The sequence below is a fragment of the Rhinatrema bivittatum genome, chromosome 3 (assembly GCF_901001135.1).
Source record: "Rhinatrema bivittatum chromosome 3, aRhiBiv1.1, whole genome shotgun sequence".
In the NCBI taxonomy this organism is placed as follows: domain Eukaryota; kingdom Metazoa; phylum Chordata; class Amphibia; order Gymnophiona; family Rhinatrematidae; genus Rhinatrema; species Rhinatrema bivittatum.
The window spans coordinates 123,513,538-123,538,963 of NC_042617.1; the positions used below are offsets into that span (position 1 = coordinate 123,513,538).

Sequence of the window (25,426 nt, forward strand, 5' to 3'; positions counted from 1 at the left end):
TTCTTCACAAAACAATAAAAATCGTATTACAAAAAAAAAAAAAAAAAAAAACCTCACCCGGACGGATCCGGTGATCGTCTGTCCTCGCCATCATCCACAGCATCGACGAAGTCGACCGACCAACTTAAGTCAAAGCATCGTCATCGTCGACTGTCGTCATCTGCATCGACGTCCCAGGAGGAATCGACGGCAAAGCGGCCACGGACCCAGGAAATACCGGTCCCCTCATCGCCTGGGCCTTTGCCTCCATCGATGCCAGATCCTCCGCAGACCTCTGCACAGGATCCATCATCGCAGCCTCCGCCACCGCTTACAACTGCTCTGGTTCCATCAGTTGTACAGCCGGAATTGTCTGATCTCATCAGGCAAGCGGTCATTCAGGCTTTAAAAGATCAAGCACCTCCGGCGATTCCGCTGATGCCACCAGCATCGATGCCGGTTGTATTACCGATGCCGGTGCCCTTTTTGGCACCGAGGACAACGATGGACTCAATCACTACGACACCAAGACTCATCACGTCATCGACGTCCATCTTCGCCCAGATACCATCGGGTTCTTTGATGCCGGTCTCGATTCAAACGACGTCGAAGTCTTCCAGAACATTTCCACCACGACTACATCGATGACAACCACTGAATCATCGAGGCAACCATCATCTGAGCCTCCTGAAGTACAGGATCTCGCATTCTATCGACGTCTTTTACAAAGATATCAAAATGTCATCGATAACCTGCCAACAACAAAGCCTCAGGAGTCTTCAACTTTGTTTTCCACCGATGATCCACAGCCAGGCCCTTCAGGCCTTCACTACCTCTCAGATCTCCTCCAAGGTCTCCTTATAGGGATGACCCAGACGATTCGTGGCATGACCAGCAGTCTGTAACATCTTCTGAGGGATTCATGTCTGAACCTTCACCTCCAGACCAGAGAAAAAAATCACCCCAGAAGATTTATCTTTCTCCACATTCATACAAGATATGGCTGACTCCATTCCCTTCAAACTAACAGCAGAAGAAGATACCAGACAGCAAACTCTGGAAGTTCTTCAGTTTGTAGACCCACCTAAACAAGTGTTGGCTATTCCAATCCATAAGGTCCTCTTGGATCTTCAATGTTGCATCTGGGAGCATCCATCTTCTGTCCCAGCAATAAATAAGCATGTGGACACGACCTATTTAGTGCAGACAGCTCCAGGTTATCAGAAGCAACAGTTACCACACCAGTCTGTGGTAGTAGAGTCTGCACAGAAAAAGTCAAAACGTGTGCACCCACACTCATCAACTCCACCTGGTAAGGACCATAGGTTTCTCGATTCATTAGGCAGAAAAGTGTATCAAAGTGCCATCTTGAACACAAAGATCTCTGCTTACCAATTGTATATCACATAATATCAGAGGAACCTATGGAAGCAAATGGAGGAATTTATTATTCTTTGCCTTCACAATTCCAGGAACTAGTACAGGCCATAGTCAACAAAAGCCTAGAAGCCGGAAAGCATGAGGTGAGGGCGGTCTATGACAACTTTGAGACGGCTTCCAGAGCAGCAGCAGCTGAAATCACCACCCGTAGATGGGCATGGCTGAAGGCCTCTGACCTCAGGCCTGAGGTCCAAGAAAAACCTGTGGACCTACCATGTGTCGGCGACAATTTGTTTGGGGAAAAGGTCCAAGAAGCAGTACAACAGCTTAAAGACCACAGAGACTTTACGTCAACTGTCTCAAATACCACAAGATCCCTCTACACAATCTTCTCGCCACCTACCTCTTAGAGAAACAAGACATCCTTACTATAGGCCAAGAAGATACTACCAGCAAACTTCTAGGGGTAGGTCAACTAGACCACAACAATGGTCCCAGGCCAGACAGCCTAGGCCTACTCGCCCACAACCTCCTGCACAGACAGGCCCAGCAGCGGGCTTTTGAAATACAGACCAGAGAGCAAGTCCATCCCCTAAATCCTCGACCAGACCTGCCAGTGGGAGGAAGAGTATTCTACTTTTATACACATTGGCTAAACATAACATCAGACCAATGGGTACGCTCCATAGTCTCTCGAGGTTACAAACTAAATTTCCTCTCAATTCCTCCAGAATCTCCACCAAGTTTCTTCCCACAACAAAATTCTCAACTAATTCAACTACAAGTAGAATTATCCATCCTTCTGAGAGCCAGGGCTGTACAGCCAGTGCCCCGGACTCAGCAGGGCAGAGGATTCTACTCTCGGTATTTCCTCATTCCAAAGAAAACCGGAGGCCTACGTCCCATCCTAGACCTCAGAAATCTCAACAAATTTCTGAAAAAAGAAAAATTCAGGATGGTTTCTCTAGGCACCATGCTTCACTACTTCAAACAGGAGATTGGCTTTCTTCTCTGGACTTCAAGATGCTTACGCTCACATTCCCATATTCCCTCCTCATCGGAAATATCTGCGCTTCATGGTGGGCCATCAACATTTCCAATACAGAGTTCTGCCATTCGGACTGGCATCTGCTCCCAGAGTCTTCACCAAATGTCTGGCAGCAATAGCAGGACACTTGCACAAGGAAAATGTCCATGTTTTCCCATATCTGGACGACTGGCTCATCAGGAGTCAATCTCAGCAAGGAGCTCTCACTTCTCTGACTCGAACAATTGCCCTACTTCACTCCATGGGATTTCTCATCAATTATCAAAAATCCCATCTCACGCCAACTCACCTGCTTCAATTCATAGGAGCAGAATTGAACACCAATCTAGCAAAGGCCATTCTACCTGTAGATCGAGCAAAGACACTTACTCTACTAGCAAGATCCATTTACTTACAGAAACAAACGACAGCTCATCAGTTTCTAACTTTACTAGGCCATATGGCCTCCACAGTTCATGTCACTCCTGTGGCACGGCTCGCCATGAGAGTTACCGAATGGATTTTAAGCTCACAATGGATCCAAGCCATTCAACCACTACATTATCCAATTCATGTGACCCACCAACTGAGATCATCTCTACTTTGGTGGACAAACATGGACAACTTGCGCAAAGGCCTACCTTTTCAGCAACCAGTCCACAGATGACTTTAACTACAGATGCATCCACCTTGGGTTGGGGAGCTCACATAGACAATTCCAAACACAAGGGACTTGACAAACCTCGAAGCAACATTTCAAAAAATTTCCTAGAGCTTCGAGCTATACGTTATGCGCTACATGCGTTCAAGGACTGCCTTTCACACAAGACTGTTCTAATCCAAATGGACAACACAGTAGCCATGTGGTACATCAACAAACAGGGAGGTACGGGCTCGTATCTCCTTTGTCAAGAAGCTGCACAGATTTGGGCATGGGCCCTAACACACTCAATGTTTTCGGGCCACTTATCTGGCAGGCATTCAAAATGTACTAGCGGATCGCCTCAGTCATCAATTCCAACCACAAATGGTCCCTGGATCCCTCAGTAGCCCAGGATCTTTCAAGTTGGGGTCAACCGACAATAGACCTCTTTGCGTCACATTGAATCACAAAGTGGACATATTCTGTTCTCTACACAAACAGAAGAACCAGCCAGCCAAGGATGCCTTTGCTCGTCCTTGGAACTCAGGCCTTCTATACGCGTATCCTCCAATACCGCTCATAACCAAAACTCTAGTGAAGCTATAATAGGACAAGGGGTCCATGATACTCATTGCTCCATATTGGCCTCGACAAGTATGGTTTCCCGCACTTCTAGACCTCTCAGTCAGGGATCCAATTCGTCTGGGAGTAGCTCCCACTCTCTAACTCAGGGTCGGTTGCGCCATCCCAACCTTCAATCCCTATCCCTGACAGCATGGATGTTGAAAGCTTGATCTTTCAGCCAATCAATCTTTCCACCAACCTATCTCAAGTGCTTCTAGCTTCACGTAAACCTTCCACAAGTAAGAACTATTCTTTGAAATGGAAACGGTTTACTTTGTGGTGTAGGCAGAAAAAAATTGACCCTTTTGCTTGCCCCACTACTTCTCTACTAGAGTACTTATACCACCTTTCAGACTCTGGTCTCCAGACTTCATCTGTAAGAGTACATTTAAGTGCAATCTCAGCCTACCATAACAAGGTAGGAGATGCACCTATTTCACACACACCCTTGTCAGTAGGTTTATGAGAGTTTAATGCATCTAAAACCACCAATTCGGCCACCAGTCATAGAATGGGACCTGAATCTGGTCTTAACAAGACTCATGCATTCCCCTTTTGAACCCATAGATTCATGTGATTTTAAATTTCTCACATGGAAGACTCTTCCTCATAGCCATTACATCAGCTAGAAGGGTTAGTGAGTTACAAGCACTTGTCACGTACTCACCCTATACAAAGTTCCTACATGACAGAGTGGTTCTCCGTACTCATCCAGAATTCCTTCCCAAAATAGTTATGGAATTCCACTTGAACCAATCCATAGTTTTACCCACATTCTTTCCAAAGCCCCATTCCCATCCAAGAGAGACATCCTTACATACCTTGGACTGTAAGCGAGCACTAGCATTTTATATAAACCGCACTGCAGTCCACAGAAAATCCATTCAACTTTTTGTATCTTATGATCCAAACAAACCAGGAAAGGCAGTGGGAAACATACTATATCCAATTGGCTAACAGATTGCATACAGTTTGCTATGAAAAAGCAGGCCTTCTTCTCCAAGGGCGAGTAAAGGCACATTCGGTGAAGGCAATGTCAATCTCAGTAGCACATTATCGTTCAGTGCCAATCCTTGTCATATGTAAAGCAGCAACATGGAGTTCTCGTCACACTTTTGCAGCTCATTACTGTTTGGACAAGCAAGGACAACAAGATTCAGCCTATGGACAATCTGTCTTAAAGAACTTGTTTCCAGTTTAATCCCAACTCCTTCTACATCCAATCTGCTGTGATCTTCAGCTGACTCATTTTCAACAACAATACTTCAGTGCTACTTCACTACAAAATGACTCAGCCTCTAGCTTGCTAATCACCCATATGTGAGGACTAGCATCCTGCTTGTCCTGGGATAAAGCAAAATTGCTTACCTTGTAATAGGTGTTATCCCAGGACAGCAGGATGTAGTCCTCACAGAACCCACCTGCCACCCCGTGGAGTTGGGCCTCATACCTTTTATTATTTTATTTTTTGCTAAAGCTTATTGCTACATACGAGACTGAAGAGAGACACCTGTGGCAGAGAATATCATGGCATGCTGGGCATGCTCAGTGGCCTCACAGGGCCAGTCAAAAGTTTCTAGAAACTTTGACAGAGAGATTTCCCGCGCTAGGGCTCCGTCGGTGACGTCACCCATATGTGAGGACTACATCCTGCTGTCCTGGGATAACACCTATTACAAGGTAAGCAATTTTGCTTTCTCTCCTGGAGCTGTTGTGATAAAATCAGTTAGCAAGGGTAGCAATCAGATAGCATGGGTTTTATTTAATGCCAGCATTAAAGAAACACGGTCCCCATGGGATTCAGAAAACTATTGACCTGCAAACAGACCAGGAGTAAAAAAAAAGCATGCTTTTTTTGACTCATGGTCTCTTTGCTATCCTGCACTAAAAAGACAAAAAAACAAACCCAAGTTCCCTGACCTCTTCAGCATGTAGAACTACCTCTCATAAAAGTGAAGCCAGGCAGTCTGGGTCTGGGGATCCTCCCAGCCCTTCCTTCCATCTTTTTTCTCTGCTTCACCTTAAATGAAGTTGGCGGCAGATCCAAAAGGAAGTCGGACTGCAACTCCAGGATCAGTGGTCTTCCCAGGCCCCTCTCACTCTCCTCAGATCCATGCCAACTCCCCAGCCTCCTAAATTCTCCCTCTCTACCCAGGAACCCCTGCCAAAGAAAAACTTACCTTCTCTAGCAGGGCTGTTCCCTCACTGACAGCCAGTTGGTGATATTAAGTGTCAGCCACTTAATCTTAATTTATTCACGCCTTTTCCCATTGTTAGCAGGGCTGAATTAGCCGTGCTGTCATGGGAACTGTCCTTCAGGGCCCAGGAGACGGAGCTTCAGAAGTAGAATACAGAGCTTTGCTCTGTTCGGCTGCGCCTGCTTTCCCGCGCAGCAGAAGAGATTCTCCTCAGTCTCTTCTTTCCGCATGCGGGATCGCACGCGGGGCTTTGTGGTTCTTCTCAGCCAGAAAAAGAATGACTCCCCCCAGGCCCTCCAGGTTCAAAAAATGTACCTGTGTAAAGATCATATCAATCACCGATGGACATGATCTCTGCTACCGGTGCCTGGGGCCTACCCATATGCAGGCCTCATGTCCACAGTGCGGCCGGATGTCGCCACAAGCTCAGTGGCAGCGAGCTCAGAAAATTCAGCAGCTTCAAACAGTGCCAGCTGAATCCCATGGCCCACCTTCAGAGGCCCATTCCTTTCCGGGGGCAGTGAAGGAATCTGGCCCGAAGGTAAGACTGTCAGCATCCGTCGATCCCCGCACCCCCAGGACTGGGGGTTCAGAAGGCTGCAAGTCGGACGACAAACGGCGCAACAAAGCCTTAAAAAAAGTGCAGAGGCCTGTCCCTGTCTCGATCGCCAGAGTCAGAGGGGGCTCCTCATGACTGAGAAGCGGTCAAAGACGGGGGACGCTGAATCACACGCCCGACGCGACGCTACTCAAATGCGCCGAAGCTTAGAACTGTCGACGCCAGCGTAGAGGCCGACGTCAGCAGCGTCAAAGAAGATTCCCTCGCCGCCACAATCAATGCAAATTGCGCCAGAATTGACTTCGCTAGCGTCGACATCGATGCATGCATCGGGAGCGACGGGGCCGAAGCACTCCCAAAGAGAAGCATCGAGATCGGCGCATAAAGTGCCAGGAACGACACACATCGTGTCGGTAGCGACGCAATCGGCGCCGGCAACGACTCATAAGGTGTCGAGAGAAGCGCATGGAGCGCCAGCCAGGACATCTGGACTGCTCACGATGCAACCGGGGTCTAGATCGCTGCACCATGTGTCGGGATGGACGCAGCCTATGATAGACCCTCGACTCATCCACGTCCCGAGCAGGGAAAGGCTCTTCCAGAAGTAGTCATTCTTCAGGGAAGGCCTACCATCAGGGAGGAACGAGGGCGGACCACATCCCATTCCTCTTAACGGTCATTCTGCTCATCGGTCAGATCTGCTCTGATACAATCGTCCAAGCATGGCCTGACTGACGAATGTCCCACAGGGACCGTACCGGAAAAAGAGAAGAGTTGAGTCTCCTCATGGGTTACACCCTGCCACCGTCGCAACCAGCCCCGACCCGACTCCAAGCCAAAAATGCCGACTCAGACAAAAGAGAAAATTTATGTAGCTTTCGCTGCCCTCTCTGACTTTTTCGGAGTCATGCAAGTGTCGTTTGACATGCCGACTTCATCAGCGGGCAGTGAAGCACCACATTCGTCCCCATTGTCCTCACTGGAGGAGACAACACCACCACTGACAAAGGAGCGAACACCTCCTCCAGCGGTGCCTGTACACGTTGACCAGGAACCTGGGTATGCAACGGACCCGAATTCCCCTCAAACATCACCGTCCTCATCCATGGGGGATCATCTGATCCCCCAGATGATCCCCCAGAACCATACTCTCCTCCGGAGGATCTATCCTATCCAAAGTTCCTGGAAAAGGTTGGATCGCTGTTGAATCTGGAAATACTGAAGCTGCAAGATCCTCGGAGCGGATACCTTAGATTTACTCAAGATCTTTGATGTACCACCGGCTGAACCGACATTCTTGCCGTCGCATAAGAATTAAATTCAGTCCTTGACAAATCGTGGGAAACACATTTTCCATTCTGGCCGTACCAGGAAACAGATTTAAAGTTTAGAATGAAGAATTATCCCTGCTATTCGGTTCCACGCAACTTCTTCACACTCCTCACTGGTGGTGGAATCGGCGATGCAGAGGGCCAAAAGATCCAAGCTGCATGCCTAGGTCCCACCGGGTAAGGATCAAAAGCTCCTTGACAAGTTTGCCCGCAAGTGTACCACTAAATTATGCTCAACAGCCTATTGTCCCCTACTTTCTCCCAAGGTAAGAAACCTTGGGGTAATCATAGACAGCCAATGACCTTCTCTCTGGCTCATCAATAACACAGTAAAGGAGTGTTATTTCAAACTCCAAGTTCTAAAACGGCCTACCGGACCCCTTCTCCATTTCCACGATTTTTAGGTCAGTTTTGCAAGCCATTATATTTTCAAAATAGACTATTGTAATTCACTCCTTCACAGGACGCCTGATATCGCACTCAAAACCTCTCCAGCTATTACAGAACGCCACGGCAGGGTCCTCACAAAATCCAACACAAGGGACCATATAACTCCAATCTTAAAGAATCTACATTGGCTACCAATAAGTTAGAATCCTTCAATAAACTATGAACAGTCACTCACACAAGCCATACACAACATTACTCCTTTGGATCTTACAATTCCTTGCAACTCCACACCTCGGTCCGCCCAATTAGACTTGCCCAGAGAGGAACTCTTCAAACAACCACCATCAAGACCTCCTTCAGTAAGAGAGCTATATCTGCCTCGGGCCCCAAGCAATGGAACCTGCTCCCTCCCTGAACTGAGGCTGGAACAATGTCCAATCACCTTTAAGAAGAGACTTACGACTTTGCTGTTCGAACAAGCCTTTCCATAACTACTCACCTCAGCCCTGGTTCTTATCCGCATCATGGTACACTGTCCAACTTTAGGCCTTCAAAGTCCCCCCTACTCAATTTTCCCTGTTTTTCGCCCAAGTTATACAGACCCAATTCCTCTATACTTGCTTCACCCACTCTGTTTATCCAGAATATGTTGTTCCAAATTATTTCTACCCTGTTCATTGTTTATTCCAGGTTATTTCTACCCTGTTCTTTGTAAAACAAGACTTTGTCTCTGTTAACTTTGCTGGTTGGTAATGTAAACCAAAGTGATAATTAATCTTGTTAATTGAACCTTGGTAATATAAAAGTTATAAATAAATAATAAGTCTTTCCAGGGAGCAATGTTGTCTGCACGCATTCAACAACATCAGTTTTACATTGTCCAACAAATGAAGACCAATGTTCCGGGATCGGAAGCATCTGTACAAACCGAGTTCTAGTCATCAACTGAATGACATGGAAGAAGGTATCCGACACCTATTAAGGACAATTTGTGAATCTTTTGAAACTTCCTCTCGCATATCCGCCTCAGCGAGAAGGCTTGCATGGCTTCGCTCTAGCGCCATCCGTGAAGACCTACATTCAAAACTTGCCAATCTACCTTGCAAAGGAGATAATCTCTTTGGGGATAATTCCAAGAGACAGTAGCAAACTTAAAGGAACAGGCCAGTAGCGGTCTGACCCAGCCATCCAGATTCTCATCACAAAGAAAATACTACCACTCCAGGATGCAGACAGGCCTATCCGGCTAGGCCGATGTGACAGTACCTTTCATATCGACTTCAACCGCAGCGTGCTCAACAACAACCACAAAATCAAGCACAGCAGCGTAGGGGCCGCCACGAGGGCAATGCCCTAGAACTCAACAGGCTACGTCTTCCGCCAAAAACCACGTCCTCTTTTTAGAGATACTGCCATCACTACCCCGTCTATATCCGCCGGGCAGAATCATGACTCGATTAGTCGAATGGAAGAATATAACATCAGACCAGTGGGTTCTGGAAGTAGTGGAAAGGGGATACCAGCTACAGTTTGTGACAAAACCTCAACTCACGCATCCTGTCTGCAAAATACAACATCCACATCAATCACTACTACGGGAAGAAATACTATCCCTTCAGAAACAACGAGCAATCCACTTGATTCCACCGTATGCTTGACACAAAGGTTTTTATTCACCATACTTCCTCATTCCAAAAAAGACAGGAGGTCACCGACCAATTTTAGATCTCCGGGAGCTCAACAAACACTATCCAAGAAGGAAATTCAAGATGGTATCCTTAAAGAATATTCTACCACTCTACAAACCCAAAGACTGGATGTGTTCCATTGATCTGAAGGATGCGTACCTGCACATATCAATCACCCCTCTTTGTGGCGATACCTCTCCTTCCAATTTCAGAACCAACATTTATCAATACAAGGTCGTCCCATTTGGTCTCTCAGCGGCCCCCAGAGTTTCCACAAATGCATGGCAGTAGTGGTGGCGCACCTACGGAAACTATGAGCATCCTTCATTTTTCCGTGCCTGGACGATTGACTGTTAGTGGCGTCGTATCCCGAATGCTCCGCCACCATCTACACCAGCGCTCCAGTGCTTGGAACGTCTGGGGATACTAGTCAATTTCCAGAAATACCATTCTTGAGCCAACGCAGATTCTCAATTCATTGGCGCAACGCTTGGATACCATCAGGACACGAACATTTCTACCTCAAGACAGGAGAAGTAGAGATGGGTCGTCTATTAACGATCTCTCCACCTAACACCATGTCCGACGGCACGCCAAGTTCTCACAGTCCTGGGACAACATGGCAGCAGCCATCTATACAGTTCCCAACACAAGATTACACATGAGCCGCTTGCAAAGGGGACTGAAGAGGCAGTGGAGGCAACATTCACAACCTCCTCGCAACGCAAATATCCCTCACTGCAGAAATGATAAAAGATTTGGACTGGAGTTGAAAACCAGAACACTAACGAAAGGAGCATTGTCTACCCCACCTCCACACACATGCAGTGTTGACCACAGATGCCTCCCACAGAGGATGGGGAGCGCATTTGGACATTGCAGACTCAAGGGTTATGGTCCCCACAGGAACAGCTCCTACAGATCATACTTGCTGGAACTCCCGAGGGATCAAGAATGCAATTGGCACGTTCCTTCCCCCATCTTCCAGGGACGACGATCATGGTCTATAGCCGACAATCAAGTGGCCACATGTTTATATAAACAAACAGGTGGGTCCGGTTCCTGGATGCTGTCAAGGAAGACGATTCAGATTCTGGACCATGCACATCGGCACTGTATACAGGACAGGCCACATATCTACCAGGTGTGGTGAACACCGAGCGGACAGGCTCAGTCGGATTTTCTACCCTCACTAATGGGAAGTGAATCACCAGGTGGCATTAACCATCTTCTGGAAATGGGGAACACCCTCAATAGATCTGTTCGCTACAGAACACAACGCAAAAGTCCTTGCTTCTGCTCTGTCTGGAACAGCAATCACAGAGTAGCGCAAGACACGTTCCTGATTCCATGGACGGAATTCTCTCGTGTATGCCTTTCCCCCCAATTCCACTCATCACGAAAACTATACAAAGTGCATACGAGAAGCGGCACAGATGATTTTTAGTAGCACCAGCTTGGCCCAGACAACCGTGTACATTTACCTCTCGATCTGTCCATAGACGAACCATTCACACTACCACCTCAAGTAGAAAGAAGAGGGATGCTCTTGCATCTGAATGCAAGCATCCCTCCACTTGACGGCGTGGCGGTTGAACAGCTCCTTTTGACTGAGCGGGTATATCCATGGCGGCTCAGGACATACTTTTACACTCTAGAAAACCATCCACAACCCGTAACTACATTTCAGTGAAACGGTAGGCAACTGGTGTCTCACTCATGGGTTCCAAACCCAAAGACTGTTCGCCGGAGACACTATTGGACTATCTCCACACCCTATACACAGCTGGTCTGCCCACCTATTGAATTCGAGTACATCTCAGTGCTATAGCAGCCTACCATAGACCGCACGGAGGTCAACCCATTTCGGTGGCATCCAATGGTGTCAAATTTTTCAGAGGTCTCATACGATTGCGACCTCCAGTCAACAAACCACCGGTATCCTGGGATCTCAATATTGTCCTGGAACAACTTATGCTACCGCCATTCGAAGCCAATTGAATCAACAGCGCACAAATATCTCACATGGAAGTGGTTTTCCTGGGTGCGGTAACGTCAGCGCGAAGAGTCAGTGAATTTCAAGCACTGGTGCAATGCAGCCCCTACTTGCAATTTCACCATAACAAAGTGATCCTGCAAACTCATCCCTCCTTTTTGCTAAAGGTGGTTTCGTAATTCCATTTAAATCAAGCCATAGAGTTACCTATCTTTTTTCCTAAACCGCATTGTAATGATAGAGCGAAACTTCTGCATACCTTGGACTGTAAAAGAGCACTGGCTTATTACAAATCTGGAATACACTCGACTTCCAGAGCATCACAATTGTTCGTCTTATTTAATCCAAATGCTCCAGCGCTTCCTGTAGCAAAACAAACTATTTCCAGTTGGATTGCTCAATGTATCCAGTTCTATTACCACAAGCGGAAGGTAGTCCTAACCTCTACCCCGAACGCACATCAAGTACGAGCGATGGTGGCCTTGGTGGCGCACCAATGTGGAATCCAGCCTGTTGACATTTGTAAAGCGGCAACATGGTCATCTTTACACACTTTCACCTCTCACTATTGTATAGATCAACAGACGGCAACGGATGCGGCTGTGGGCAAAGTCGTACTACACTCTGTCATTCATTAATCCTAGTCTGCACTATCCACCACCAAGATCATGCTTAAAAAAAAAAAAATGAAAAGAAAGAGATTTACCTGGTGTACTAGGACTCAGGAAATATCCTTTGAACTGGTGAAGAACGTGGTGTGTGATGTGCTACTTAGCATGATAGGGAGCTTGGGACTCCCATGACAGCATGGCTAATTCAGCCCTGCTATCAACGGGAAAAAATCAAGTTTGCTTACCATATAACGTGTTTTCCATAGATGCAGGATGAATTAGCCATGCTAACCCACCCACCTCCCTGGATAGGCAGGCAGGAATCCTACTTAATCACAGACTGAGGAGAATCTCTTCTGCTGCGCAGGAAAGCAGGGTGCAGCCGCACAGAGCAAAGCTCTGTATTCTACTTCTGAAGCTCCGCCTCCTGGGCCCTGAAGGACAGTTTCCATGACAGCATGGCTAATTCATCCTGCTATCTACGGAAACACCGTTTACGGTAAGCAAACTTGCTTTTATTGTCTGCTGGCCTGAGGGAAGTTTAACACCTGCCTCTGAGCAAGCATTAAATTTCCTCCTGGAGTATGAGATATGCTAGGCAGCCTTCCCACTAGGGTGCCCCCTTGCATCACAGGGTAATATCGTTCAATTTGTATCAGATGCGCTAAGCCTACTGCGGGTTTTTTAGCACAGGTTTTTTTTCTATGCTAAAGCCCTTTTTACATACCTGGGCAACGTTAACACTGAAAAAACCCATGGTAGGCTCAGCATGGCTTATTACATCGGCGCGCCCACCATATGCCTTTGTTAACTCAGTTGTAATTGAATAATAGTAATCCTCCCTCCCCTTTTCAAGTTTATATACATGTCAAACACACTGTTTAGTAACAAGACTGCCCACTCTAGTAGTGATTGAAATATGATTATTATAAAATGTGTTGAGGTTCTGTTTACATAAAATGTATTATATAAATGCTAATTATTCAAGGTGCTTGCATGCTATGAACCTATTTTTTGAACTACTGGTTATTGAGCAATTGATGTACAGCTCAAGACAGCATAAAAAATATACAAACTTAGAAAGTGAAAAATGTTTTTAGCTTTCCTAAACTTGCATAACTAAATCCCAGTCTCACCACTCACCTTGGATTTAGTACTGAGAAACTTGAAAGGTCAATTTTAAAAGCCTGACCTGCACCGAAATTAGGGGATACGTGAATATGTTGGGCTGGCATACTCTGAGCAGATTTTAAAAGCCGCCTGGATACTCGCATGCTTGCTGCTGGGCACATCAACGAAAAGTTCCCAAAAAGGAGCGGGGCATGGGGCATTTCTGGATTGTAACTTGTAATTATTGCGTAAATTTGCGCGCACTGTGTGTGCTTGCGGGTTCCCTGCTGCGTAACTTTACTTCTGCTATGAATGACTATAGTAATAAAACAAAAAATCTAAACAGATCAGGAGGGTTTTAAGAGTCGGGGGCTAAAAAGGGGGGTGGAGGAGGCTTTTAACCTAGAGGGGTTAAAAGTCCTATCCCTTAACTGTAAGATCTAGGAGTGAACTGGGAAAACTGGCAATAGTGTTGGCACATGTGTCTTTTAAACCCCCCCCCCACACACACACACTTATGCGTAGAAGCGGCATTTGCGTGCACAGGCGCATGCCTACTTGAAATTGGACGCACATGTGCACACAGGTTATTTTATAACATACGCGCATATACACACATACGTTATAAAATGGCTGCATCCCTGAGCATGGGCCAACAAACAAGCACATATGTGCGCCTGTGCACCGCTGTGAGTTACCATCTCTTTGTTGTGAATTGAGAGAGTTTGAAATTTTGCTTTTCTTTAATATGCCCTATAAACTAAAAAGTATAGGAAATGTATGTGTGATTATATGCATATTCCCATTTTGTGCAACTTTTTAAAAACAGAAAACTTGAAAAGCAGAGAAAGAAAGAGTACTTACAGGAGCTAGAAGAAATGGAAGAGAGAGTGATCAAGAGGCCATTACTACTTGAAAGAGTCACTCAGGTTTGTCTAAATATATTTTATTCTAATTTCCTCCATCGTTTCCTTGGTCATTTTTAATTGCTTATGTATGCCTTCTCTTGACTTCCAGGATCCAATTCAAATTCATTTTTCATGCCACTATATAAACATGGTTGAGATTCATATTGGTTTGATTTGCCAAAAGAAAAATAAGAATAGAATCAAAGGGGCCAGCATGAAGGCATAGTGGAAGACCTAGATTTGATTTCTTGAACCCAGCTTCAGAACCTAGAGTCAGTTAAGGATACTATAGAGGGAGTGTTCACAGCTATAAGAATGACTGGCTAAAAGCAAACCTGTGCTGGTTATTGATGAAACTCTTGTCCCTATCTCTCAGCCTGTGGTCTATAACTACAATAGCTGTACTGTATTTAGAAATGTGGAGGGGAACCCACTGGTAGCTGCACCTGAAGGCTGCTATTGCCATAGACCAGTAGGGGTCATCTAATTAAGCTAGAACCTAATTGACTAATAAACAACTAGATGCTTAAAATATGAAGAGCTAAGTACAAGTCTATGGTAGATAAGGATCTCCTGTGAGGAAATGCTCCCTTAGTTCAGCAGTTGATTCCTTGGTCTGAAGGCTTCAAGTTCATATCCTAATTGGAAAAAATGAAACTGTAGTACTGTAGAACAGTGTTTCCCAATCACCATGGCACACTGGTGTGTTTTAGAGCTGATTAGGTGTGCCATATAAGTCGCCACTGCCTGAAGCTCAGAACCAGACCAGCATATTGGCTCTGCTCTTAGTACCTTGCAGCAGCAAGACACCAGTGATAGCTGTTAAACCTGAGGATCTCCTTTTTGAGAACATGTGTACATGTTTAATCATGTATGCCTCCTCTTCCTTGTTACAGCATGTGCCCCAGCATGTGATAATTAATGGGCAGTATGTAGGGCATGGATAGCTGGGCCACACTTTGTGCTGCACACAGCACCTTATCTTAACTACCTCCTTTGAGTCTTCCAGTCTCTGTCCTATCTTCAGGTTGAATGAGATGGGGAAAGTGTGCACTGAGCACTGGATGTGACAGAGTATTGGGAATAGCAGCAGTGAAGAAGCTCTAGCAGCCACATGTGACAGCCAAGGTAACTACCCAAGCTGTCTTATCCTACCCTTTTCTGAAGAGGGTAGGTCCATCATGATGGATTCATATGTGTATCTGCTCCCTCTCTCTCTTTGTTTTAAAATTTGGAAGAGAGATTGATGAGGCTTTTAGTACTCCTTTAGCTTTTCTTTTGCCCATATGAGTCCTCTCCATGTCAGCACTGCCTGTTCCGTGGAGTCTGGTGTGCCACACAACATTTTTGTTAATGTAGGTGTGCCTTGGACTTGAAAAGATTAGGAATACTGCTGTAGGATATTAAAGGTGGTTGGTGATGGCTGTCTGTCCTTATAAGACCACAAGGGGCTCACTAAGTCATAATTTGCTTGCTTTCCTTATTAACAGGTGCCTGAGAGTATCATATCTGTTTCCCGTCAATAGCAGGGCTGAATTAGTCATGCTGTCATGGGATCTGTCAATCAGGTCCGGGAGGCAGAGCTTGTCAAAGCAGAGATCAGAGCTTTGCTCTCTGCGGCTGCGCGTGTATTCCCGCGCAGGAAAGTAACGGAATCTCCTTAGTCTGTTCTTTCCGCGCACGGGCTCGCATGCAGAGCTGTTCTTCTCCTCAGCGTTATTAAATAAAAATGTCAAAATCGGGTTTTAAACCCTGTAATTGTGACAAGGTAATGTCGGTCACGGATGGACATGACCGATGTTACCGATGCCTAGGGCCAGATCACAATCGTAAAGATTGTGAATTTTGTTCGAGGATGTCTCCGAGAGCCCTGAAACAACGGGCTTACAGGCTTCAGGAATTTTTTGCCTCACCAGAGCCATCGGAGGCTCATTCGCCGCCTGGCCCTGCAGTTTTACCGGCTCTCTCAAAAAAGAGGGCATCTTCGTGGGATCCTCAATCCTCCAATCTTGGAGGTTAGGACGTGGCAATCCGACAAAGGCCATCGGATTTCAAACAATCCATAGAGCCAGAAGCGCCGGCGCAAAAGACACTGGCGCCAAAAATCGCGGCACCTAAGACTTCTGCGCCTAAGATGCCTTATGCGCATAAAACTATGACGGCGCATAACACTTCTGCGCCTGAAGAACTATCAGCGCACAACACTTCTGCGCGCATGACGCCGAAGTCACTTGTGCGCATGGCGCCGAAGGACCCTGCGCGCACGGCACAGACGATTTCTGCATGCAGAGCGCCGAAGACACCTGTGCATGAGATGAAGGAAAAATCTGCCCGTACGGCACCGAAGTCACTTGCGCGCACGGCGCCGACAACACTTGCGTGCCCAGCACCAGACATGGCTGTGCGCATGGCGCCGGAGACATCGACGTCGATAACTTTGGCGCGCACAGACATAGAAAGATCTATGCACAAGTCTAGATCCGCGCACAAATCCAAATCTGCGTACAAGACATAGGAACACACTTCTCATGTACTACACCATGAGTTAAAGAGACGACGTGGACCCTCACAAATGTCTCATTCCACCTCTCCATCAATAACCCACCTCGTTCGAGTACTTCCCTCTCTTCGAGAGCTACTTCGACAGAGTTTACAATAAAACGCAGAAAGCGATCACAGTCTTCACGTAGAAGTCATACAGACTCATCCTCACACTATTATCATAAGCACTCACATCACTACCACCACAAAAGGTCGGCAAAGAGGAGTGCAACATGGGAAGTAAGCCCTTCGACTTCTAAATCATCTCACATACCAGCTTCAAATACTTTCTCCCATACAGAGGTAATATAAGTTGCTTCCTCTAACGCTTCTACAGCTTCAGAGGATTCGATGGACATGATATGCGACAAAAAACAGAAAGACCATAAAGTATCCAATCCTTTACCTCACAACACTCCAATGCAACCTAAAGCATGTGAGTCACAAGAACCAGATGGTCGTACAATAATGCCCCCTCATACAAAAGAGGCATTTTTTCAATTGTCCCAATCCTTAGCAGGATTTTATGAATCTCTGCAGTCATTATTCAAAATGACTAATCTTGCTTCTGGCAGTTCTCCGGAACATAAGACACAGACTAATAGAGAGCAGTCAGTGGCGCCTCCAACATCTCCCATAGCAAACCGACCAGCCTCACCAAATTATAACCAGGATATATCTTTTGATTCTCCTTCACCGCAAACATCCCCATCATCATCTACGGGATTCCCATCAGATCTGCCGGAACAACCTCAGGAGCCATATTCCCCTCCGGAAGACCTTACATACCCTAAATTTCTGGAAAAATTAGGTTCAATACTGCATCTAGAGGTTCAAAAAGAAACTCTTGGCCTCCTAAAGATTTTCGATACTCCAGGAGAACCAACATCTCTTCCACCACAAGAACTCCTGCATTCAGTCTTACAGAAATCCTGGGAAACACCTTACGCAATCTCAGCTGTTTCCAGGAAGACGGACATAAAATTTCGTATGAGGAAAACATCATCGTACTCTATACCACAATTACCTCACACTTCAATTGTAGTAGAGTCGGCGATGCAAAGATTTAAGAAAACAAAGTCGCATTCCTCATACCCACCAGGGAAAGACAACAAATATTTAGATGAGTGTGGCACGAAAATATACCATAAATCAATGTTGAATGCCCGAATTATGCACCATCAGTTCTACATGGTACAATACCTATATGAGTGCATACAGGCTATAAAAGGTATGCTTTCCTCGACTGCGGATCACATACCTCCGCCTCTTCATGATATGGAAGAGTGTTCCCGACACCTTTTGAGGTCAATCTATGAAGCATGTGAAACAACGTCTAGGGCATCGGCAACAGCCATTGCAGCCCGCAGACTAGCATGGTTACGCTCAAGTTTGATACGTGAAGATTTGCACAAAAAACTAACAAACCTCTCATGTACAGGAGATAACCTGTTCGGAGAACGATTTCAGGACACAGAAGGAAGAAGCTCTAGCAGTACAATCATTAACATCACATCCTAACTATTCGACCACACGTCGTTATATTGGATCTACTCGTAGGTAATCGTTTACCAGGAGACCCTATAGATCTTACCAGTCCTTTCGTGCACAGGCTTACCCTGCGTACCAGCGTCCTGCTCCACAACAGAATACCTCAAACCAACGTAGAGGTAAACCACGTACCAGAGACAGCAGGTACAACAGCTGGCTACTGCAGTGAAAGCGACTTCATCTTTTTAATTACCCAGCCACCACCACAACATCAAGCACCACCTGGCAGGATTCATTCCTGCCTGGCAGAGAATAACATCCGATCAATGGGTTTTGGAGATAATACGTCACTGCTACCAACTCCAATTTGTCACAAAACCCATATTACCTCATCTTTCCACTTTCAAGGTTCACAACTTCCAACCACAACTGGGGGAGGAAATTGCTTTGCTACGCAAACAACAAGCAATTCAACAAATTTACCCAGAAACCCAGTCAGTAGGGTTTTATTCCCCATACTTCCTCATACCCAAGAAGTCAGGTAGCCTTCGCCCTATCCTAGACCTAAGGGAATTGAACAACTTTCTCACCAAAGAGAAATTCAAAATGGTATCGTTGAAATCAATCCTTCCTCTGATTCAAACCAACGATTGGATGTGCTCCACATTCTTACACACACATTCCAATCCATCCATCCTCGTGGCGTTAACCTATGCTTTCGCTACAGGCATCAACACTACCAGTACAAAGTTCTCCGGCTACATCCAGGGTGTTCACCAAATGCATGGTAGTGGTGGTGGCATATCTCAGACAACAAGGTATAACCATCTTTCCATATCTGGACGATTGGCTCATAATCGCCCCAACTCCAAACATTTTACTCAAGCACCTCCATCGAATGATACAATGCTTGCAAGAATTAGGATTGGTGATCAATTTTCAGAAATCACACCTGCAACCAACACAACAGTTACAGTTCATAGGAGCATGCCTGGACACTACGTGCAACAGGGCATACCTACCAAGTGACAGAATATCACAATTCTGTCTTCTGTTACATACCTTGAACCGTACTCAAAGACCTTCAGCGAGACAGGTTTTAGTAGTCCTCGGCCACATAGCAGCGGCGAATTTCATGGTTCCCAACACCAGGCTACACATGAGACGCCTGCAATGGGGCTTGAAACGTCAATGGAAACAACACTCGCAACCATTGACACAGAAGGTATCGTTGACCTCCGAGATGAGAAAAGACATAACATGGTGGCTCCTGGACTCCACCCTGTCCAAGGGAGCATTGTTCAGTTCCCCTCCTCACAACGCAGTATTAACCACAGATGTGTCTCGCAAGGGCTGGGGTGCACACCTCGAGATTTACGAAACACAAGGGTTATGGACAATCTCGGAACAAAACTTGCAAATAAATTTATTTATTGGAACTCAGAGCGATTCGGAATGCATTACAAGTATTCCAAGACCACCTGAAAGGACGCAAGGTCATGATCTACATGGACAACCAAGTTGCAGTGTTTTACATCAACAAACAAGGAGGGTCCGGTTCATGGTCCCTTTGCAAGGAGACCCTGACAATCTTTGAACATGCTCATCGAAATTGCATACATCTCCAGGCAACTTATCTACCAGGAGTTGCAAACACAAGAGCGGACAAGCTAAGCCGCATCTTTCATCCTTACGAGTGGGCACTCAATACAGAAATAGCCCAAGACATTTTCATGCAGTGGGGGACGCCTTCGATAGATCTCTTTGCAATGGAGAACAATGCTCAAGTTCCCAAATTCTGCTCGATAAGACCAAGCCAATTCAGGATCGCCCAAGATGCCTTCCTTATCCCGTGGACGACAGGCCTCCTATACGCCTTTCCTCCCATACCACTCATAACAAGAACAATTCAAAAGTGCATAGCAGACAAAGCTCAACTGATACTCATAGCCCCGGCTTGGCCAAGGCAACCGTGGTACAGTTTCCTTCTCAGACTATCCATCACGGATCCAATTTGATTACCGAATCGCCAGGATCTTCTCTGCCAAGATCAAGGGACGCTTCTACACCCGCTACACTCATCTCTCCACTTGACGGCGTGGAGATTGAGAGGCTCCTTCTAACAGAACAGGGAGTTTCCACCTCGGCACAATTCATCTTGTTAGAATCCAGGAAACTCTCAACGAGGAAAAATTATAGCTATAAATGGAAACGTTACTCTACATGGTGCACTTCCAAAGGTATACCAGCATTAGACTGCTCACCTGAGTTGCTCATTGATTATCTTCATACATTATATACAGCGGGTCTAGCAACATCGTCCATCAGAGTTCATCTCAGTGCCATAGGAGTATATCATAGACCAGTTAACAATATTCCTATATCCAATCACCCCTTACTATCTCGTTTCATTAAGGGGCTAACTCACATTCATCCTCCGATCTAAGCCACCAGTTCCATGGAACCTCAACATAGTTCTGGAATAGCTCATGCTTTCCCCATTTGAACCCATGGACTCAGCACATATTAAATACCTCACATGGAAAGTGGTATTCTTGGTTGCAATAACATCAGCATGGAGAGTTAGTGAATTGCAGGCCTTGGTCCATTATTCTCCATATTTGCAATTTCATCACCAAAAGGTAGTTCTCCGAACTCACCCTTCCTTCCTACCAAAAGTGGTTTCCCAATTCCATCTCAATCAGACCATGGAATTACCCACCTTTTTCCCTAAACCTCATGCAAATGATAGGGAAAAACTACTGCACACACTAGATTGTAAAAGAGCTTTAGCATACTACAAAGAAAGGACAAACTCTGACTCCTGTGTTTCTCAACTCTCTGTCTCCTATGACCCAAAGGCACCTGGATTACCAGTGACTAAATGCACCATCTCCAGCTGGATAGCGCAGTGCATCAAATTCTGTTACGACAAACAGAAACTACAGGAGCCTAAAGCTCACCAACTCAGAGCAGTAGCAGCCTCATTGGCACACCTAAACAATGTGCAACCCATAGACATTTGCAAGGCAGCTACATGGTCATCGCTCCATACCTTCACATCTCACTACTGCCTTGATCAACAAGCAGCCACGGATGCGAAGATAGGGCAAGCAATCCTGCAGTCTTTATCCTCCTGTCCACGGTGACAGCCACACTGTCAAAGATCACGTACAAACATATGTATCAAAAACAACGTGATTGGGAGCTTGGGACTCCCATGACAGCATGGCTAATTCAGCCCTGCTATCGACGGGAAAAAGCATGTTTGCTTACCGTAAAGTGTTTCCGGTAAGCAGGTTGACATAAAACCAAAGGTATAATAAGTCTGACCACCTTCTGTTTAGCTAACAGTTAACTCTGTGTCATAATTCGGGGTAAGGTAAGAAGAATGCAGTGCATCTGTATACGTTCTGTATCATTTTACCTCCGATATGACTGAGTTTAAGTACTTGAATCAGAAGTTTTCACAAGTATAACTTCCTCTGCACTCTGGTAGGCAGATCTCCACAAGTGGGTTATGCACATCTACCAGCAGATGGAGACAGAGTAAAAGCTGAAGTCACAGACATATAGCCCTGCGCCATCAGCCCACCAGTATTCTCCATCTCCAGCAGATGGTAGGCATGCATTTCCCTACTGGGGATTGCTTATAGTGAAAAATTAAAAAATTAAAGGAAAGAAGAGAAGATTTTGAGGAGAAAACGAGATGGTGGATAGCACTGCTTGCCTCCGGAGGTGATACCAGTGGGCCCCTCCCTCAATTGAGGGCTTTGAGTCCGGTAGCCTTTTCAGGCAAGGACTTAAAAAAAAACCAGGTGGTTGAAAGCTGAGAGCGGCTTGTGGTTGAAGGCTGAGAGCTCGTTGTTGAAGGCTTTTGCCCTCTCTCCCCATAGCCAGAGACCCGTTAATTGCCTGTAGCCAGGGAGGGCTGAGCTCAGGTTAAAAAAAAAAAAAATGTTGCAGGAAGAGTAGGGATGCTCTCTTTTCCCTATATTCTCCTTACCGGTTCTTCCTACCTTAGCGTTGGTGATCAGTACTTTCCCACTCATATCTTTGGGGAGTTTAGTGAGATGAGGCAGTGCAGGCTCAGCGGATTAAGAACATAAGAACATGCCATACTGGGTCAGACCAAGGGTCCATCAAGCTCAGCATCATGTTTCCAACAGTGGCCAATCCAGGCCATAAGAACCTGGCAAGTACCCAAAAACTAAGTATATTCCATGTTACCGTTGCTAGTAATAGCAGTGGCTATTTTCTAAGTCAACTTAATTAATAGCCTTTGACTAGGCCCCACTCACAAGCTTGGATCTTCTGGCCTGAATGGAATTTTTCCAGGGACTATAGATTTTTCTGCAATAGGGCCCTTCAGAGCCAGCAATGCCTCCTAATCAAGGTTGCATACTTGGGGTCCCCACTTGTCTGCGGTTCCTATTGATGTTCGGGAGGATGTGGATCAAGATAACACTGACAATGATTTGGATTTCTCCCCACCCCCCCTTGAGGAAGGGGAAATTCTCCTGGATTTAGAGAATCATAGAACTCTGCTCCGTTTCTTTCATAGAGATGAGTTGTTGGGTCTGTTATCTTGGACTCCAAAGATGCTTGGGGTGGCAAAACATCATATTTCTTTCCCCGCCTGGATGCAATTCAAGAGTTGATTGACCTTGATTGGAGTGCGCCAGAGGCAAGCTTTAAAAGGAGGGGGAAGGGGACACCTTGGCAGGTTTATATCCCTTGGATCCAAAGGCAAGAGAGAAGTTTTTGCCATGGCATCTGGGTTCCATCGGTGCCGGGACTGTAATCGCACCATGTCTATCACAGACCCCCATAAAGTCTGTGTAATGTGTCTTGGACGAGAGCACGATGTCCTAACCTGCACCAAATGTGCCTTAATGACACCAAAAGGTCGCAAGGCCAGAATGGAAAAGATGGAACTTCTCTTCCGTGCTCAAACCCTGACTCCGTCCACTGCATCGACGTCGTCCGAACCAGCACTGTCAACTTTGCGCCAGTATCGACGATCGGCCGGTGACCGTCCAGCATTGATGACATCTTGGCCTTCAACTCCCTTTACTCCCCCTCAGGACCGAGGGGATCGCAGAGAGAAACATTGACATCGAAAGTCTCAGACCATCGAGGGAGCGAAGTCATCGACCTCGCCATCGTCCGAGCCACCGTTGAAAAAACCCCGTCCAGAAAAGGCACCGACCTTTTCGGCGACCAGGTCACCGAGGCAACCCTCACCGGACAGGGGATCAGGAGCCGCGACTGCGCTTTTAACGGTGGTCCATCCGGCTATGCCTCTGCCTCCTTCTTCTGTTCCGGAGCCGGGGCTGCTTGCTCCAGGTCACCGAGAAGAACTGGACCAGATGTTTCAGGAGGCCATCGACAAGGCGATGCAACGACTCCAGGTTCCTCCGTCACTGACACCGGTACCGCTTGTGAAACCGAGCACGACCCGATTCCGGCAGCGTTGGCACCGCTGCTATCCAGGATGGAAGCGCTCATTGCCGCTTTTCCACCGATGGACCCCGGGTCACCGATGGCTTTTGTACCCTCTCCACTTACTCTGTCATCGGGAGGAGAAACACTATTCCGCATCCCTCCATCCGGAGTCCTGCCCCAGTCATCGATGCCAATACGTCCCTCGCCACCAATCCAACCATCGGTGCCGATACGCCCGTCGGCGCCACCAAGCCATCCATCGATGCCCTTGATGCCTGCGCCAGTGCCTTCGATGCCTTCATCGGTGCCTCCAATAATTCCTACGATTCCTTCGGAGCCTAGACCAGGACCTTCAGGTATCCCACCACCCTGTCCCCCTCTAGTTCTTAGAGGGACAGGTGCTGATCCCTAAAATACACGGCTTCCTATACGACCCAAAAACTCTGTTCTCATATGTTGCAGCCCTTACCACCCCTATTCCCCCTACCTTCCCAGAAGAAGAAGCCCAAAACAAATCTACAGAGTTGGCAATCTTCTTTGACAACAAAATCAAAAATCTACTTGCCCCTCTGGCAACTTCCAACACTTCATCAAATCCCTCACAACCAACAAGCCAAAATTCCTCACCAACCATCCACAAACAGATGCTAGAATCTCTTGAACCTACATCATCTCTGGAAATAGAATCGATAATCAAGAAAATGAAACCACCTTCACACCCATTGGACCAAATACCGAGCAAACTCCTTCTCACCATTCCTAACACCATTGCTAAACCTCTGGCTGACATCATAAATTGCTCCCTCAATCAAGGATCTGTCCCTGACTCTTTAAAAATTGCTTCGCTGAAACCCTTACTAAAAAAACCCAACTTGGACCCAGCCAACCCTGTAAATTTCCGCCCCATTGCAAACTTACCTTTTATAGCCAAGCTAATGGAAAAGCTTGTCAACATCCGACTCACAGACTACCTTGACTCTCACAATATTCTCTACCTTTCTCAATTCGGATTCAGGAAACGCCTAAACACTGAATCCCTCCTTCTTTCTTTAACGGACAACATCCTGATGGGCCTTGACAAGGGACAATCCTACCTTCTAGCCCTACTCGATATTTCCGCGGTGTTCGACCCGGTAAACCATTCTATTCTCATCAACCGTTTAATGGAAATAGGCATCTCCGGCTCTGCACTGCTCTGGTTCAAATCCTTTCTGAACAACAGGCACTATAAAGTTAAAATAAATGACAAAGAATCCCACCCCATACCTTCAAAACAAGGAGTACCACAGGGTTCTTCACTTTCCCCTACCCTGTTCAATATATATCTACTCCCTTTATGCCAGCTACTCAATAGCCTCAACCTCACACATTTTATATACACGGACGATGTGCAAATCATAATCCCCATCTCGGACCCCATCTCCTCTACTCTAAATTTTTGGAACAACTGCTTACACGCCATCAACCTCCTTCTCTCGAGTCTCAACCTGGTCCTTAATATG

The 25,426-nt window shown here is 46.3% G+C and overlaps 1 protein-coding gene across 1 annotated transcript in view; it reads left to right on the forward strand.

Moving 5' to 3' along the window:
- The window catches only part of FAM161A (FAM161 centrosomal protein A), a 111,502-nt gene that overhangs the window by 75,869 nt on the left and 10,207 nt on the right, over nucleotides 1-25,426 (forward strand). Inside the window, exon 4 of the mRNA XM_029593696.1 lies at nucleotides 14,366-14,465. Coding sequence (XP_029449556.1) covers nucleotides 14,366-14,465 — 100 coding nt within the window. The remainder of the gene's footprint in view (nucleotides 1-14,365; nucleotides 14,466-25,426) is intronic.